This window comes from Mesoplodon densirostris, chromosome 18 (assembly GCF_025265405.1).
Source record: "Mesoplodon densirostris isolate mMesDen1 chromosome 18, mMesDen1 primary haplotype, whole genome shotgun sequence".
NCBI classification, from domain to species: Eukaryota; Metazoa; Chordata; class Mammalia; order Artiodactyla; family Ziphiidae; genus Mesoplodon; species Mesoplodon densirostris.
Window position 1 is genome coordinate 37,812,507 of NC_082678.1, and position 14,760 is coordinate 37,827,266.

Genomic DNA, 14,760 nt, shown 5'->3' on the forward strand with positions numbered 1-14,760 from the left:
CAAAGGCCTTTGGCTGAAGTGGAAGTCAGTATTAATGATAGTTGAGAGACCTCAGGCAGGTTTGCGTATTAAAAAACAGTGTGACTCTGGGAATTACCTGGCGGTTCAGGGATTAGGACTCTGTACTTTCACTGCTGAGGGTGCGGGTTCGGTCCCTGGTCAGGGAACTAAGATCCCACAAGCTGCGTGGCCAAAAAACAGACAAAAACATACAAACAAAAAAACAGTGTGACATACACATTCCCATGTTATCTCTTAGATATGCTTTAGAAATGCACACAAAATATTCTTGTGGCTCAGGTCAATTGTTGTGTTCTTGTTTGAAGGTCAGATCTACCACTGAATCAGTGCCATGGATTCTGAGCCCGGTGACCATTCTAGGGGCCCTTCCACCTAATACCAGCTAACAGTTATCAATTATTTTCTACACACTGCTCATTGTTCTAGTGTTACATGCATTATTGCAGAGTTTCTCAACCTCAGAACCATTGACGTTTGGGGCTGGAAAATTCTCCCTGTGGGGGGTCATCCTGTGAATTGTAGGATGTTTAGCAGCATCCTTGGACCTTGCATGCTAGATACCAATAGCACCTCCCTACCAACTTGTGACAACCAAAAATGCCTGCAGACATTGTCACGGGATGGAAATCACCCCTGGGGGTAGAAATCACCCCTGGTTGACAGTCACTACATTAGTGTATTTAATTCTTCACAGAAACCCTGTGAGCTAACTGCTATTATTATTATTATTATTATTATTTTTTTGGTGGTACGCGGGCCTCTCACTGTTGTGGCCTCTCCCATTGCAGAGCACAGGCTCCAGACGCCCAGGCTCAGCAGCCATGGCTCACGGGCCCAGCCGCTCCGCGGCATATGGGATCTTCCTGGACCGGGGCACGAACCCATGTCCCCTGCATCGGCAGGCGGACTCTCAACCACTGCGCCACCAGGGAAGCCCCTAACTGCTATTATTATCATCTCCATTTTATCAATGGGGAAATGAAGCTTACTCAGAAATTAAGTAACCTTCCCAAAGTTACAGCTAATAGGTGCTGCACCTGGGATTCAGATCCAGGCCTTGGACTCATAAAACTCTGCTGCCTTCCAACTCCCTATTGAACTCTATACCGTCTGATCCCTTGGGCCCTCAGAAAATCTCAAAAACTTATTATTATTAATTTTTTTTGGCCTGATTCCTGCAGATACTGGGATCTGAACAGTGGGGCTTGCGTACGCATCTTCAGTGGCCACCAGGGGACTATCACTTGCATGGATGTGTGTAAGAACAAGCTCGCATCTGGAGCAAAAGATTGCCAGGTAAAAGGTGAGAAAGAAACACCTCCAACTCTCTAAGAAGTTTCCCCAAATCCATGGGTTGCCAAAGGACTTGTTTTGCTCATTTCTATGGGCGGTCATTTATCCTTTCAACCGTCCATGTATCCATTGACCCATTCACTCAACAACTATTGATTGAATGCCAGGTGCTGTGCTAGGCAGTAAGGAAAAAAGCGCTTGTGATATGGCCCTTCCGAAGTGGCTTTTTATTTCCCCAAGAGTCTCATGGTCTTCTAATGGAGACACATGTAGAAATATATAATGGGGATTATAGTAAATATGTGAATGATAACAGTTGCCATTCATTGAGTACTAACCTTGAGACAGGCACTGTGATAGGTGCTTTGCATACATTATCTTATTTAACTCTCACAAGAATCCTATGGGGTGACTGTAATTTTAAATTACAATCAATTTTAAAAAGAAGAGAAAAAAAAGAGGGAGAGAGAAAAAAAAGAATCCTATGGGATGGATGCAGATAAGGAATCCACAACTCAGAAAAACAACTTGCCCCAAATCAAAGCTGCTAAGTAGTTGGGTGGGGATTTGAACCCAGGGCTGTCTGGCTCTAAAATGTGTGCTCCAGTGAGCTTGTGGAGTACTAAGGGGCCGTAGAAATAAGAGTAAAAGGGAAAGCACTGCAGGCAGGGTGCTCTTTGAGTGTGATCTTGAGGAGTAGTTCTACACACAGAGGGAGAGTGTAGAGCATTCCAAGCAGAAGGAACACCTCAGGCAAATCACAGAATATTGAAAACAAGAATTTGGGGAATTTCCCTTTGCTCTGTACAGCTGGGCTTCAGTGTGTGGTGTTGGAGATCAGGCGGATACGTTTGTCTGGGGCCAGATTGTCAAGGGCCTTCTGCGTCGTGGTTGGAAATTGAACTTTATTCTATAAGACGTGGGGGGCGGTAGATGAGTTTTAAGCTGAGGATTGATATGATGAAATGTGTATTCGAGAAAGATTGCTCTGGTGATATCGTGGAAGAAGGATTTGGAGAGGTGGTGACTCTGGGGGACAGGGGGCAAGTTAAGGTACTTACTCAGTCTAGAGAACCTGTGATGTCTTCAGAATATCCGAGAATAGGCAAGTGTGAAGACATCAGATGGATGCGAGTTTACACGAGATGGTACAAAGAGAAAGGAGACTTCTAGAAGGAGAACTGGCGAGACTTCAACACTAGCTGGAGATGAAAAGTGAGAGAGAAAGGCAAAGGGTGAGGCCAGACTTTATAACGCAGGCCTCTGGGTGTCTGGAAGTACAGCTGATGGAAACGGGGCTTCAGAGGAAGAGTCGGGTGGGGGAGGGAAGGAGGAGGGGGTGAAGGCTTCCATTTTGGACACGTTGAGTGTGGCAGGCAGGGGAACGGCCAACCAGAGATGGTCACGTTCTAATCCCGGACACCAGTGGCTGTGTCTTCCTGTGCCTCGCATGGCAAAAGGGACTTTGCAGATGCACTGAAGTTAAGGACCTTAAAATGGTGAGATGCTCCCGGGCTGTTGGTGTGGGCCCATGGGTAATCACGTGGATCCATAAAAACAGACATTTTCTTACCTGTGATCAAAGGGAGTCATGACTATGAAGAGTGGTCAGAGAGATACCGTGTTGCTGGCTTTGAAGAAGGAGGAAGGGGGTCCTGAGCCAAGGAATGTGGGTGACCCTAGAAGGTGGAAAAGGCAAGGAAATGGATTCCTCCCCGCCCACCCCCCAGAGCCTCCATAAACGAACACAGCCCTGCTGACACCTTGATTTTAGCCTTGTGAAGTCGTGCAGAATGTCTGTAAGATAATCCGTTTGTTGTTTTCAGACACGAAGCTGGTGGTAATCTGTTACAGCAGCAAATAGGAAGCTAACACATTGAGCGTGGGATTACCGCGGACATCTGGGGGAGGGCAGCAGGAGGTGGATGCAGCCCCAGATGGGTCAGCTTGATGGTAACCAAGTACAGTGAAAGGTGGAAGCCCCGGGTGTGGGTGAGGTTTCCTTTGCAGAGCAGGAGGAAAGAGTGAAAGAGAAGAGAAGCCAGGGCCTCAGGAACCCACAGCATGTTAGGAGTGGGCGGAGGAAAATGCCAGGAAAGGGACAGTGGGCTGGCGGGACACACACGGATGCTCAGAGCTGACTGGGAAGCCTTACTCCCTACCTCTTTGCCCTCCCCAGCTGACTGAGCGTCTCATTGCCGTGATTGCTTTGAGGGGTGGAGCAGAAAGGAGGAAGGATGAGGCTCTGAAGATGGAAGGGTGGACATGACCTCCCACTCAGCTGAGAGAGTCCTGTGGGCCACCAGCAGGGCTATAGGGCAAGGGGAGTTAGGCCCTCACCTCTGGTGCAAAATTTAAGCGGACAGAAAGAAACCCTCAGTAATCAAGTTGCTTATTTTAATGCAGTATTTTAAAAGTCAAAATTAACGTGCAAAATACACAATGAAAAAAGCATCCGAAGATCTCTCACTCCACCCTAATCCTGGCCCCAGCTACCAGCCAGCCTGCTTGGGCTCTTCCCACCTTCCTGGGTTACCAAAATAGAACAAAAAGGAGACAATTAGAGACCTGAAGGGTACCCCCCACACTTTAAAAATTCTTTAAGTCAGGACACCTTACCAATAACTCCTTTAATTCATCTTTCAATTTTCCCACTCCTAATTGGATAAAAGGGCCAATATATATTTAAAAACAAGTGTAGAAAAGTGTACTCACATAGTTCTGGTTAATGGTTAGTAGCGTGGCCTGTGGACCCAGACTCCCTGGGTTTGAATCGCAGCTCAATCTGCTCACCACCTGTGTGATCTCGAGCAGGTTACAGAACCTCTCTGGGCCTCAGTTTCCCCATCTGTACAGTGAGGAATAGTAATAGCTCTGCCTTGTGAAGATGAGTTAATGCCTGTCAGGCAGTTTGAGTGGTGCCTGGCTCACAGCTGGCGCAGCGTGGATGCCAGCTATGGTTACTCTCCGGTCCTGGGTTACGTGTTCTGTTACCCAAGGAGGAAGGTTCTTCAGGGGCTTTAATGCCCTCACCCCTGAATTCGTGGTGCCTGCTTTCAGCTTCTTCCCTTAAGCTCGGTTCTCTCACCCACCCAGGGACACATACCCACCCAACACTTACAGTTTGGGGTACAGTGGCTCTGACGCTGTCTGTGTAGCAGCAGCATTAGACCTGCCCTGAGCCGTGACAGTCTTGCAAAAGTAAAATCAATCCAAAAGTCAGATTCAGAAATATTTTAAAATGTAAATGAGGAGAGACAGCTTTCTTTCCTTTGGGGGATAGAAGGTGTGGGTCAGGAGGACAGCATCCGGGAGGAATGAGGACATGAACGTCTGCTGTGATTTTCCTGAAATCCACTCCATAGGAAGCATTTTTCAGGCTTATTAGAGTTGAGGAGACTTTTTAGAGATGAGCTGCCTGACTCTTGGATCCCGAGGCTAAGTTCCAGGGTCAGAGCCAAGGTCCACGCACTGCTGGCTCTCCTGAGGGCTGTGTTTGGGGAGCGCTGGGTTGCAGGTACGTGGACTGTGGGTGAGCCTCTGGAGCTGCTGGGCCAGATGAAGGCTTCCGGGGTCTGACACGATGGACTCGGCTGGTCGTAGCTTCTGCGATGGGGTGTGGAGCCCCACTGCCACCCTCTCCGTGCACCTACCCCTCTCTCCCCCTCCCTTTCAGCGTGGGATATCGAGACAGGAAAGTGCCTGAAGACCTTTAAACACAAAGACCCCATCCTGGCCACCAGGATCAATGACACATACATCGTGAGCAGCTGTGAGAAAGGGCTGGTCAAAGTGTGGCACATCATCACAGCCCAGCTGGTAAAGGTGAGGGTTGGGGACTGGGGGGTCGGGGCACTGGGGGTGAAGGGCTGGAGGACACTGGCAGTCCCCTTCCAGGTAGCTCCCCAGACTGCCCTAGAGCAATTGAGTGACAGTCACCTAAAGAGGGTGGTCCTGAAAAGGGGGAGGGGAAGGCCCCCCAAGAAGGGGCCATTCTGAGCCAGTAGAAGGTCAAGGCCCGTGTGAGCCACGTTGTCACGGGTGGGTGGTGGTGGTGGAGGCTGCATTCTGACTCCGCATGATACATGGGTTCGGGGTCTTTTAACAGCAGCACGAGTAAAGTGCCTTCTCCTCTTCTGGAACATTCCAGCCTGATTCTGGTGTGGGGTATAGGAATGAACAAAGCCACAACTGTTTTCCTCCTTCCTCTCATGAGAAGAGAACATTGGCTGTCTAGAAAGTGATTGTTCACACACAAAAAGCGTTCTTGCTGAATTGGAAGCCCCCTGGCCCTAGTGGGTGGTGGGGAGATGTCATTTGTGCCGGGACACAGGATCACAGTGAGAAGCACTGGCCTGGCTGGCGGGCTCTTGCCACCAGTGATGTTGTCACCGTGGTCTGCCCAGCAGTTGCAGGCACAGGGAAGCCCAGCTGTCTCTGGGTCCTGGCAAGGAGCTGGGGACGGAACACCTGAGCCTTGCCCTTCTGGCAGCAGAGGAAGGTAAATCGTGGCCCTCTCTGGCACTCTAGGAAGGTGGGGCCGGCCCCGCCGCAGACCCGCCGGGAGCAAGGCCTCTCCCTGCTCACCTTCCTCCTTAACTCGGGAGAGAGCTCCGGAGAGCAGGGGACATGGAGTCCGCCGGCCTCATTAGAGCAAAGGCGCGGTCAGCTCAGATAAATGCTAAGTGGTGGTGGCCACGGATTGGTGGAGTGTGGCTTTGGGATTCCCCTCAAGAAGCCTCCAGTTGTGGCCTTTGAGGAGTCACAGTCTGAGTTGAAGATGGGCTGAAAGCAGAGGCATCTTTTCTTGCAGACGCTCAACGGCCATGAGGGAGCTGTGAAGTGTCTGTGCTTCGACCAGTGGCATCTCCTGTCAGGAAGCGCTGACGGCCTGGTGATGGCCTGGAGCATGGTGGGAAAGTATGAGCGGTGCCTCATGGCCTTCAAGCATCCAAAGTATGTGCCAAGGAAGCCGTGACCCAGCTCCTGCCCCCCTCCGTTTCCTGCCAGAGCCCAGACTTCGCTCTTCGGCAGATCGGTCCCCTCTGCTGACCTTCTGTTGACTCTGCTCCTCGTCCGTCTCTGGTCCCTCTTCTTCTGCGTGTCGTCCACTACGACCACCCCCTCTCCTGTTCTCTCTTATTTCTCTTAAGAAATAATACTAAATGTGGATTTTGAGAGGTTATTGAAACTTTACACTTACGGCACATGGGATAAATTTGTATCTGTTACCTACCAAACTTAGGAATATTGGCAGAACTGTCCCCCAAACAATGCCAGCTCCAGTAAGCTTAAAATCTTGGAATTGCGTGTTCACAAAAGCTTAAAATTATCCAAGTGCCAAAGGTTTAAAAATAACCAAGGGCTTAAAGAAGGAGCTCCCTTAAAGCCTGCGGGCTTGATCCTATTCCAGGACAGCAAATGGATTTCATTGTACACTTCCAATCCCAGTTTAGTGGTGGTGGCTGCTTGGAGCCAATTAAGAAGTACTCTGAGGGCTTCTCTGGTGGCGCAGTGGTTGAGAGTCCGCCTGCCGATGCAGGGGACACGGGTTCGTGCCCCAGTCTGGGAAGATCCCACATGCCACGGAGCGGCTGGGCCCGTGAGCCATGGTCGCTGAGCCTGCACGTCCGGAGCCTGTGCTCCGCAATGGGAGAGGCCACAACAGTGAGAGGCCCGCGTACCGCAAAAAAAAAAAAGAAGTACTCTGAGGTCACATCTAAGCTTATTTGAAAGGATATTGTGGTCAGTTAATGGTTCTGCCACAGTCATGGGTTTTACAGGCTGCTCTATGCCACTCCTGTACTGCATGAATAATGCTTCTTCCCCTGAGTGCATTATAAGAAATACCAGGAAACTAAGTGCTGTCCCAATCGATTGAAAGAGTAAATGGGCCTTCCAGGAGGATCTATCACGGCATAGTTATTTAGTGAAATATGGCCCTATATTTCCTTGTACCCTCACAGGAACCTCTTGAACAGGCAGACTGGCTTTGTGGGCAGTGGAGGGGGATATAGGCGTTTATGTGTATGTTCTCTCTCTCAGGTCTGGGGTGCTTCTTATAAAGATGATCATTTTCCCTTGTTTTTTCTTTCTTTCTTTATATAACAATGCTACTCTTAGAAAGATTCAAAATGTTAAATACTTCTCAGCATGAGAAGTATTAGCTAGGAATCAAATTGTAAGAGAGAAGCATGGTCATCTCTGTATCAGACCAAAAAAAAAAAGAATCTGTGACTTAAGCTTTTTTGTTTTGCCACCTTGTGGCACTGTGACCAAATTGCAGGAAAAATAACACAGAATGGGGGGGGGAGATTCCATCTGTGTCTTGAGGGTTAATGGTTTACATCCAGAATCATAAAATGATGGCAAACATCGTTTCAAGGACAGTCACGACCCCTGCCTCCCAACAGTACCTGAAATGCCCCAACTCCAGACACACCCACACAGCTTGCCCATTGCTCTGTTCCCTTCCAGGGAGGTTCTCCACGTGGCCCTTCTCTTCCTCCGGGTCATCAGTGCCTGTGCAGATGGCAAGATCCGCATTTACAATTTCCTAAATGGGAACTGTCTGAAGGTGATGAAAGCCAATGGCAGAGGTTATCCTGTGCTGTCCTTCTTTATTCAAGGCAACAGGTGGGTGGTAGGTGTGGAGGTCAGAGCCCTGAGCATTTCTGTTTGGATGATGTTTTTTCCTCCTATGGGACACTGGCCCTGGATTTGCTGGCAGCAGGAGAGAGTGGGCCGTGCTCCCCTCCAGTCTTGGCTGCAGTAATAGGCTCATGGGGGACTCACGGGACTTCACACAGAACTTAGCAGTCAGGGACCACACTACTCTTCATTCGTTCTGGGTGTCTGATCCAATCACGCAATGGGCTTGATACAGCTCTGCCGTGGGGACTGAGGTTCTGCCAGCCTGCAGCCCCTGATCCCACGTCCAGCCTGAGAGCTCCCCAGCTCTCTGTGTCTCGCTTCTGATGCAGAGACTTGCAGGAGGGTGGGAGTGGCACTGGCAGGCGGCTCAGTGTCCAGTGGGGCAGAACTGAGCAGATGAGTTTACAGAAAGCAGAACCATGACGACACTAATTGTACATAATACTGTGTTGTTAGACGCTAGGTTCAGGGTGATATTATGTGAAAATACCCAACCAGACTTAACTTTTAAATTCTACCACAGCCTCACTCAAGACGTCACTTAATTACTTCGAACCACATTGCCTTCCTCCTAATGATTAGTCCTCCTTGCTTAAAGCAGGGGGGTGCTAGTGTACTAAGACTCAATAAATTAATGGTTTTCAGTTATGAAGTCAGAAGGCTATTAAAAAAAGGTCACCTTTGACCTTTTCTTAATCATGACATCCGAAGAGAGATGTCAGCTTGAGCAAAAATAGGTCTGAAAGAGATTCCTAGTTGGAATGATTCCCCAAGTTCCATTCCAGTGCTTCCAACCATAACGAGTCACTTTTATGGAGAGTTTACGCTGACAGTGACAGTCTTAAAATTGCAGCCTTTTGGCGCAGAAAGGAGCCCACACATAGCATTTCCATTTCTTGTTTATGGTTATGGGAGACCTAGAAGCAGAGGTGGGGGAGGGAAAGCAATGCCCTGTGAACGCTGTGAACCCTAGGAGCAGCGGGTGGGTAGGAGGCGATGTTGGGGACTCCGGGTTTAGAACTCTTTTTTTCTCTAGTGGCATGAGAGTGGGGATTAGGGAAGACAGAAATCCTCCTGCTTTACAAAGTACAAATGTTCTGTCTGAACGTAGAGCGTGCACAGACACCCAGAGCGATGGCATGAAGCGGGTGGGGCTGGAGGGTCAGCGAGGGCTTGAAGGCCTCCCCCATTAGAGTTTTCCTCATCCCATCATGGCAGTAGAGCCATGGCATTTGGATGCTGTGCTTAAGAAAAAAGGAGTGAACTTGAAGACAACTGTGTGCAGAGTAGCTAAGCCTTCTGACTCAGGCACCCCAGGTTCTTGGCACTCACTCCAGGATCGGAAATTCATTAAAAAATATTGTAATCCCAGAAGCGAAGTAATCAGGACATGTGTGCCTTGCTCACATCTAATTTCTAAAGAAAGCAGCTACAGAGCTGACGACCCCTGCTGCACGGCCTGCCACCTTTCTCCACTGTGGACCCTGCAACAACCTACACCACCCTGTCTGTGCGGTCATTTCCCGGGCACTGATCCCTTGGCCTCAGGATCAGATGGGACAGTAGTCCAAATGCATATTTGGAAGCCGGGCAGTGGCAGCCTCCACACTCCTTTTGTGGGCAACCCTGTTGCTTTGGTTCCAGGATGGTGATCAACACAGAGGGCGACGTCCTCATGTTCCAGTTTGAGAATATCAAGTGGCAGTATTCCCTGGAACGGGCCAAAGAAAAGAAGAAGGACAAAGAGGATGACAGGGGAGAAAATGGCCTCACGGAAGTCCTCTCCAAGTCGAGCACTCAGATTTACAGCCCTCAGGAATCCATATCTAGCAAACAGACGGCCCAGGAGTCCCTGTTCAGCAAATCTCACAGGTCCCCAGTTCTCCTGAGGGCATCCAGGTTACCTACAGGTAAGAACTGAATCCCAGGCCGCCCCAGTGGTACCCAGTGGAGCAGGTGAGGGGCTTCCAGGACCAGTTTCTCTGTGGAATATTTTGGTCAATGGTTTCTTGATGATATAAATCCCAACCTTTACGTCACTCTCTTTGATGTGACAATTTGTTAGCCAGCTCAAGGGAATCTCCTGATTTTCAAGGCCTACGTTTTCAAACTTATTAGAATCTTTCTGCAGTAGATGACACTAGCCCTTCATACTTGCCGTTAAAACAAAAACACAACCAGCATCCTCCCCGTTGCCCCTGACCCAAGCATATAGTACATGATTATTTCCTTAGGACACAGACAAGATCTATTGTACTGCAGAAAAATGTCCTCTGCGGAATGTATTCTCTGTAGACCTCTGACTGATAACACACGTACCTGGAAAATACTAGATCAATAGATCACCTCCAATCGTATTACACCACAGACGGTCAGTTAGGACAGAGGACCGAGAATTTCAGATAATGCTTAAAGTTTGATAATCAGTAGGAAATGGGAGTAGGAGGGGGGCGTCAGGAGGTGATCTAGATGGACCTTCGGCTCCAGGTGATTGCCTAGTTTCATGGGAAAACAGGAAGCAACAAACAGTAAAGTGATAATTTGGGTGAAAATCAGTTGAATTATCAGCTACGCCCCCAGTATTCATACCTAATTGAATCATATAATTACTACAGTTTCCTCCTCAATCTTAATTTAGGAGTGTTAACAGAGGCACCTCTAAGTCAAGGAAAGCCAAAGTCACCCCGAAGAGTTGGCAGGAAGAGACCGAGTTCTAGGGAAGCAAATGGCACAGGCACCGAGCAAGAGAGTTTGGAAGCAAAACCCCTTGCCGGAGATAACAAGAACGGTGATCCTTTATTCTGAATTCATGTGGCAAGATTCAATCTCTCTCTCTCTCTCTCTCTCTCTCTCTCTCTCTCTCTCTCTCTCTCTCTTTGTTCAGTCTAATTTTTCAGCAGGTTGATCAATCAGTTTGCTTGGATTCTGAATGGATAAAATGCCCAGCTTCTCCTAAGAGTGGTGGGTTTTCCCTAATCGTCCCCTTTCTGACTTGAGGCCACACAGAGTGAGCGCCTTTCTCAGAGCTGAGCTTCTGGTTTGGGGCTCACAGTCAGCCTCCTCACTTCCTGGACTGTTGTGTCATCAGTCTGAGTAATGGGCACAGCGGAAGGGAGAAGAGGCAGTGGGGCTGATTGCAGAGGCATTTTAGGGGGTTCACGGGGATTGGGGGGGTTGCTCTACATGTGAGATAAGGGGGTCAGGGAGATAGGCGGGGAGGGGCTTTGGAGAAGAGTTACCATGAATCGGGTGTCCCTTTGTTGTTTTTGAGAGACTCTGGTAAAGATTTGAAATGCCTTTCAAATATTTTTGGCTAATATAATAGTGTTTCTTTGAATCAGACTCCCTGCAGAGACTACCTTCAAGGTGAGGGTAAAACAATTGAGTTTTGTGAGGTCTGTAATAACAGTGGGCATCCTTGCATATACCCGTGTCTGTGTATACCTGTATAGGTATGCCTGCGGGGTAAAGTCCTAGGCGTGGCATCGCTGAGCCACAAGGATGATTGCATTTTAAAAGCTAGAAGGAGATTGCCATAGTTGTCTTTAAAAACTGCTGTGTCACTTTTCACTCCCACCAGCAATGTGTGAGAGCTCCCACTGCTCCCAAGCCAACACTGGGTGTTCACCATCATTTTGCTCATATGATAAGTAAAAATGATATTTGCATTTCTTTAAGGTTGATCACTCACAAACTAAATGTCCCTCAGTGGGCAGTAACTAAGTAGGTGATGACAAAGCCATACTAGGACAAAGGCGTATTATACAATAGCTAAAAATGGATGAGGAGCTCCATTTTTGACTTGGAAAGAGATCCATAATATATTATTATATGAAAAAAAACAAGTTACTGAACAATGAGCCCATCACAATTCCTTTTAATAGAAGGAGAAAAACTGTGTTTTTTCTTTCTCACACACACAGACACACACCCACAGACAAACACACACACACACACACACACAGTGGTGTATTCTGGAATTGGACGAAGCACGGGGAAGACTTTGACATCTTAATTTCATTTAGATAAGACCTACTTGGTCAAGGAAAATTATACACTGTTATAAAATTGTAAAATAAATACCCTGTTGCATATTCTTTGCTAGTTTTATTGGTGCAGTTTGAGGTGCAGATTTTACTTGCTAGGTCAGACTAGACAAATGCCTTCTCCTTTTCATGGTTCAGTTATTCCTTTTGTAAAAGGAGGATAATGTTTTCCGTGTGTCTGTGAGGTATTGCAGGGATTCAAAAGCCCAAATGAGAGACATAGTAAATTTGCTCACCTATGAAGACATCGTTGCTAACTCAAGGGCCTTAGGCATCTTGGAGGCCTTGACCCTAAAGTAGCATGCCAGAATGAATCTCTTGTCCTTGTCAGTGACTTTTGGACCTACAAAATGTTCAAAACATTTTGGGAACTCCTGTTCAGGAACTGCCTTTTGGCCACTTGATAGTTTCAATTTTGCAGGGGTGACGTGTTTTTTGAAGGCAGTTTTGATTTTGAGAAACATCCAAAGATCATTTGGAGTCAAATTTGATTAATAAAGTGGAAATCAAGCTTTGCAATACAGGTTTTATTTAAAAATATAGGTATGTTACTGAAAATTTGTAAGGCCTATGAATGGGGTGTGAAGGTCATTCCCACAGGGAAGTTTCACGAATGTGTGGAGCATAGGCATTACATATGTTCCTTCCAAAATATGAATATCTAGAGGTTAATACACACTTGTACACAAGTACTAGCATATTTGTTAAAAACTTGTGTTAAATATTTTGTAATTTCTCGTCTCATAGAGGATTTTTGCTCACATGATGGCAGCATGTCCATTGGGTAACAAAGACCATAGTCTGAATAGCAGTTGGAATGGATTTAACTTTCATATGTAAGTACTTAATGGTTTTCATGGAACACTGGTTTGTTTTTCTTTTCTTTTTTTTAAAAAGCAGATGATGTGGAGAAAATACCAAAACAAGGACAACTGGGAACTTTGGGAGACTTGATCAGTTGCTCAAAGAAGAAGTCCTGGTGCATCCCTATGTCACCTGACCAGTTCCTCCTGACTGTGAATGCCCTGCAGAAAGCCCATAATTCTGGGGAGTTTGCCTATCCCCGGAGGCCCCAAACCCAGGTCATCGATTCCTGGGGACCTTCCATTTCATACCCAAGGAAGGTCCTGAGTTTGAAGGGACGATCGGTCCAACATGCAGTCGATCGGTTGAGATTGAGCAACCCTCCCATAGATGTGAAACAAACCAGTATTCCCCTTGAAATCCAGAAGCTTCGGCCTAACCTGAAGAACTCCGTGCACAGCCCCAGAGTCCAGTCTACCATCCCCCAGCCGGTGCTTATCTGCCCCAGGTTCTCTGGCAGCATAAAGGGTGAAGACACGCCAACCAGTTCAACTGATGGGGCAGTGAACAGCTTCAGCCCCCTAACCAGCACACAGGTCATCAAACCAAACCACGTGCTGGCTCCGCCGATGGGCACGACGGCCCAGGCTGCCAAGAAAGATTGGTCCCGCTTCTACACGGCCCTCGACCCCTTCAGAGTGAACACGGAGTTCATGCTGCTGACTGTGAAGGAGGAGAAAGAGTACGAGGAGGCCAAGATGAAGGAGTTTCAGGCCATAAAGCCGGCTGGAGGGGTTGATCCAGAAAAAGCCAGCAGAGCTGCCTGGGTCAGGAAGATCAAAGGCCTGCCCATTCATAATTTCATAAAGCAAGGAAAAACAGCAGCCCCTGAACTTGGGCAAAACGTATTTATCTGAACCAGCCTTGGGAAATTACAGCGTCTTATAATAAACAAAAAACCAAGTGGATGTTGGTGTTCGGCCTCTTTTTGTTTGTTTGTTTTCAACTGTTCCCTGGCAATTAACATGGGAACTCTTTAATTATTTTCCTATAAGCCAAAGAACTGATACTTATCAAAGTAAGAAAACAGAGAGAGGCTGCGGGTGATTGGCATCTGTAGTCCCACTGAAAACCATTCAGTGAGAGGCATGGAAGCCCTGTTTCATTGATGGGAGATGTTGGAAGTTTAATACTACTCATGGCTACCAATTTAGGGCTATCGTTTCTTCTAGCAAATGAACTGATGGGATGATATCAGAATAATGCACTGGAGTTCCCTGGTATTTTCGTATGGAAGCCTGATGAAGCTCAGTGAGTTCAATTAAGAATCTAAAAGAAGAAGCCCTCAAATTGCATTTTTCCTCCTCAGGGCTAACTCCTATGGAAGAGAATTAGGCACATTCATCCTTTCTACATTAATAGCATGTGTGTTGAGGTTGCTACTTAAGCCTGCTGAGGTTGGTGTCAGAGGCCAGGCAGGTGATTTAGATGTGGGCAGCCCAGCATAGGGGCTGTGGCCCATCAAAGAACTCAAGCCCCATATGAAGGGGGTAGCTCCTACTCAGTAGCTCAGCATGGCGTAGGATGGAAACCATTGAAGCAGAATGCAGAACAAAACAACAAAACACCAACCCCACAAAACTCCACAACCCACACACACACTGAGTGGGCCACCAAAACCCTGGCATGGGTAGGCTAGATGCACAGGCCACCTGTTCCCAGCCTCCGCTTTCACCTCCAGGTGCAGGAATACCATCATTTGCCTAGCTTTCTCTCCCTGGAGAATTTTTTCTCCATTATTAGGAAATCAGGTTTAAAGTAGCACTGGCAAACAGCCATGTAAAAATTGTGATTTGAATGGAAAGAATCCCTTCAATTAAGGAAACGTGCTTCTACACATTATTCCATGAGCCTTCCAACAGCAGTTTGACAGCAGGCTGGG

The 14,760-nt window shown here is 47.6% G+C and overlaps 1 protein-coding gene across 2 annotated transcripts in view; it reads left to right on the forward strand.

Moving 5' to 3' along the window:
* The window catches only part of FBXW10B (F-box and WD repeat domain containing 10B), a 30,212-nt gene extending 16,477 nt beyond the window's left edge, over nt 1–13,735 (forward strand). Inside the window, exons 8-14 of one of the 2 annotated variants that reach the window (XM_060081419.1) lie at nt 1,203–1,324; nt 4,991–5,139; nt 6,128–6,270; nt 7,792–7,950; nt 9,613–9,878; nt 10,607–10,663; nt 12,912–13,735. In XM_060081419.1, coding sequence (XP_059937402.1) covers nt 1,203–1,324; nt 4,991–5,139; nt 6,128–6,270; nt 7,792–7,950; nt 9,613–9,878; nt 10,607–10,663; nt 12,912–13,735 — 1,720 coding nt within the window. The remainder of the gene's footprint in view (nt 1–1,202; nt 1,325–4,990; nt 5,140–6,127; nt 6,271–7,791; nt 7,951–9,612; nt 9,879–10,606; nt 10,664–12,911) is intronic. The other variant, XM_060081420.1, reaches the window with a different exon arrangement.
* Nucleotides 13,736–14,760: the final 1,025 nt, after the last annotated feature.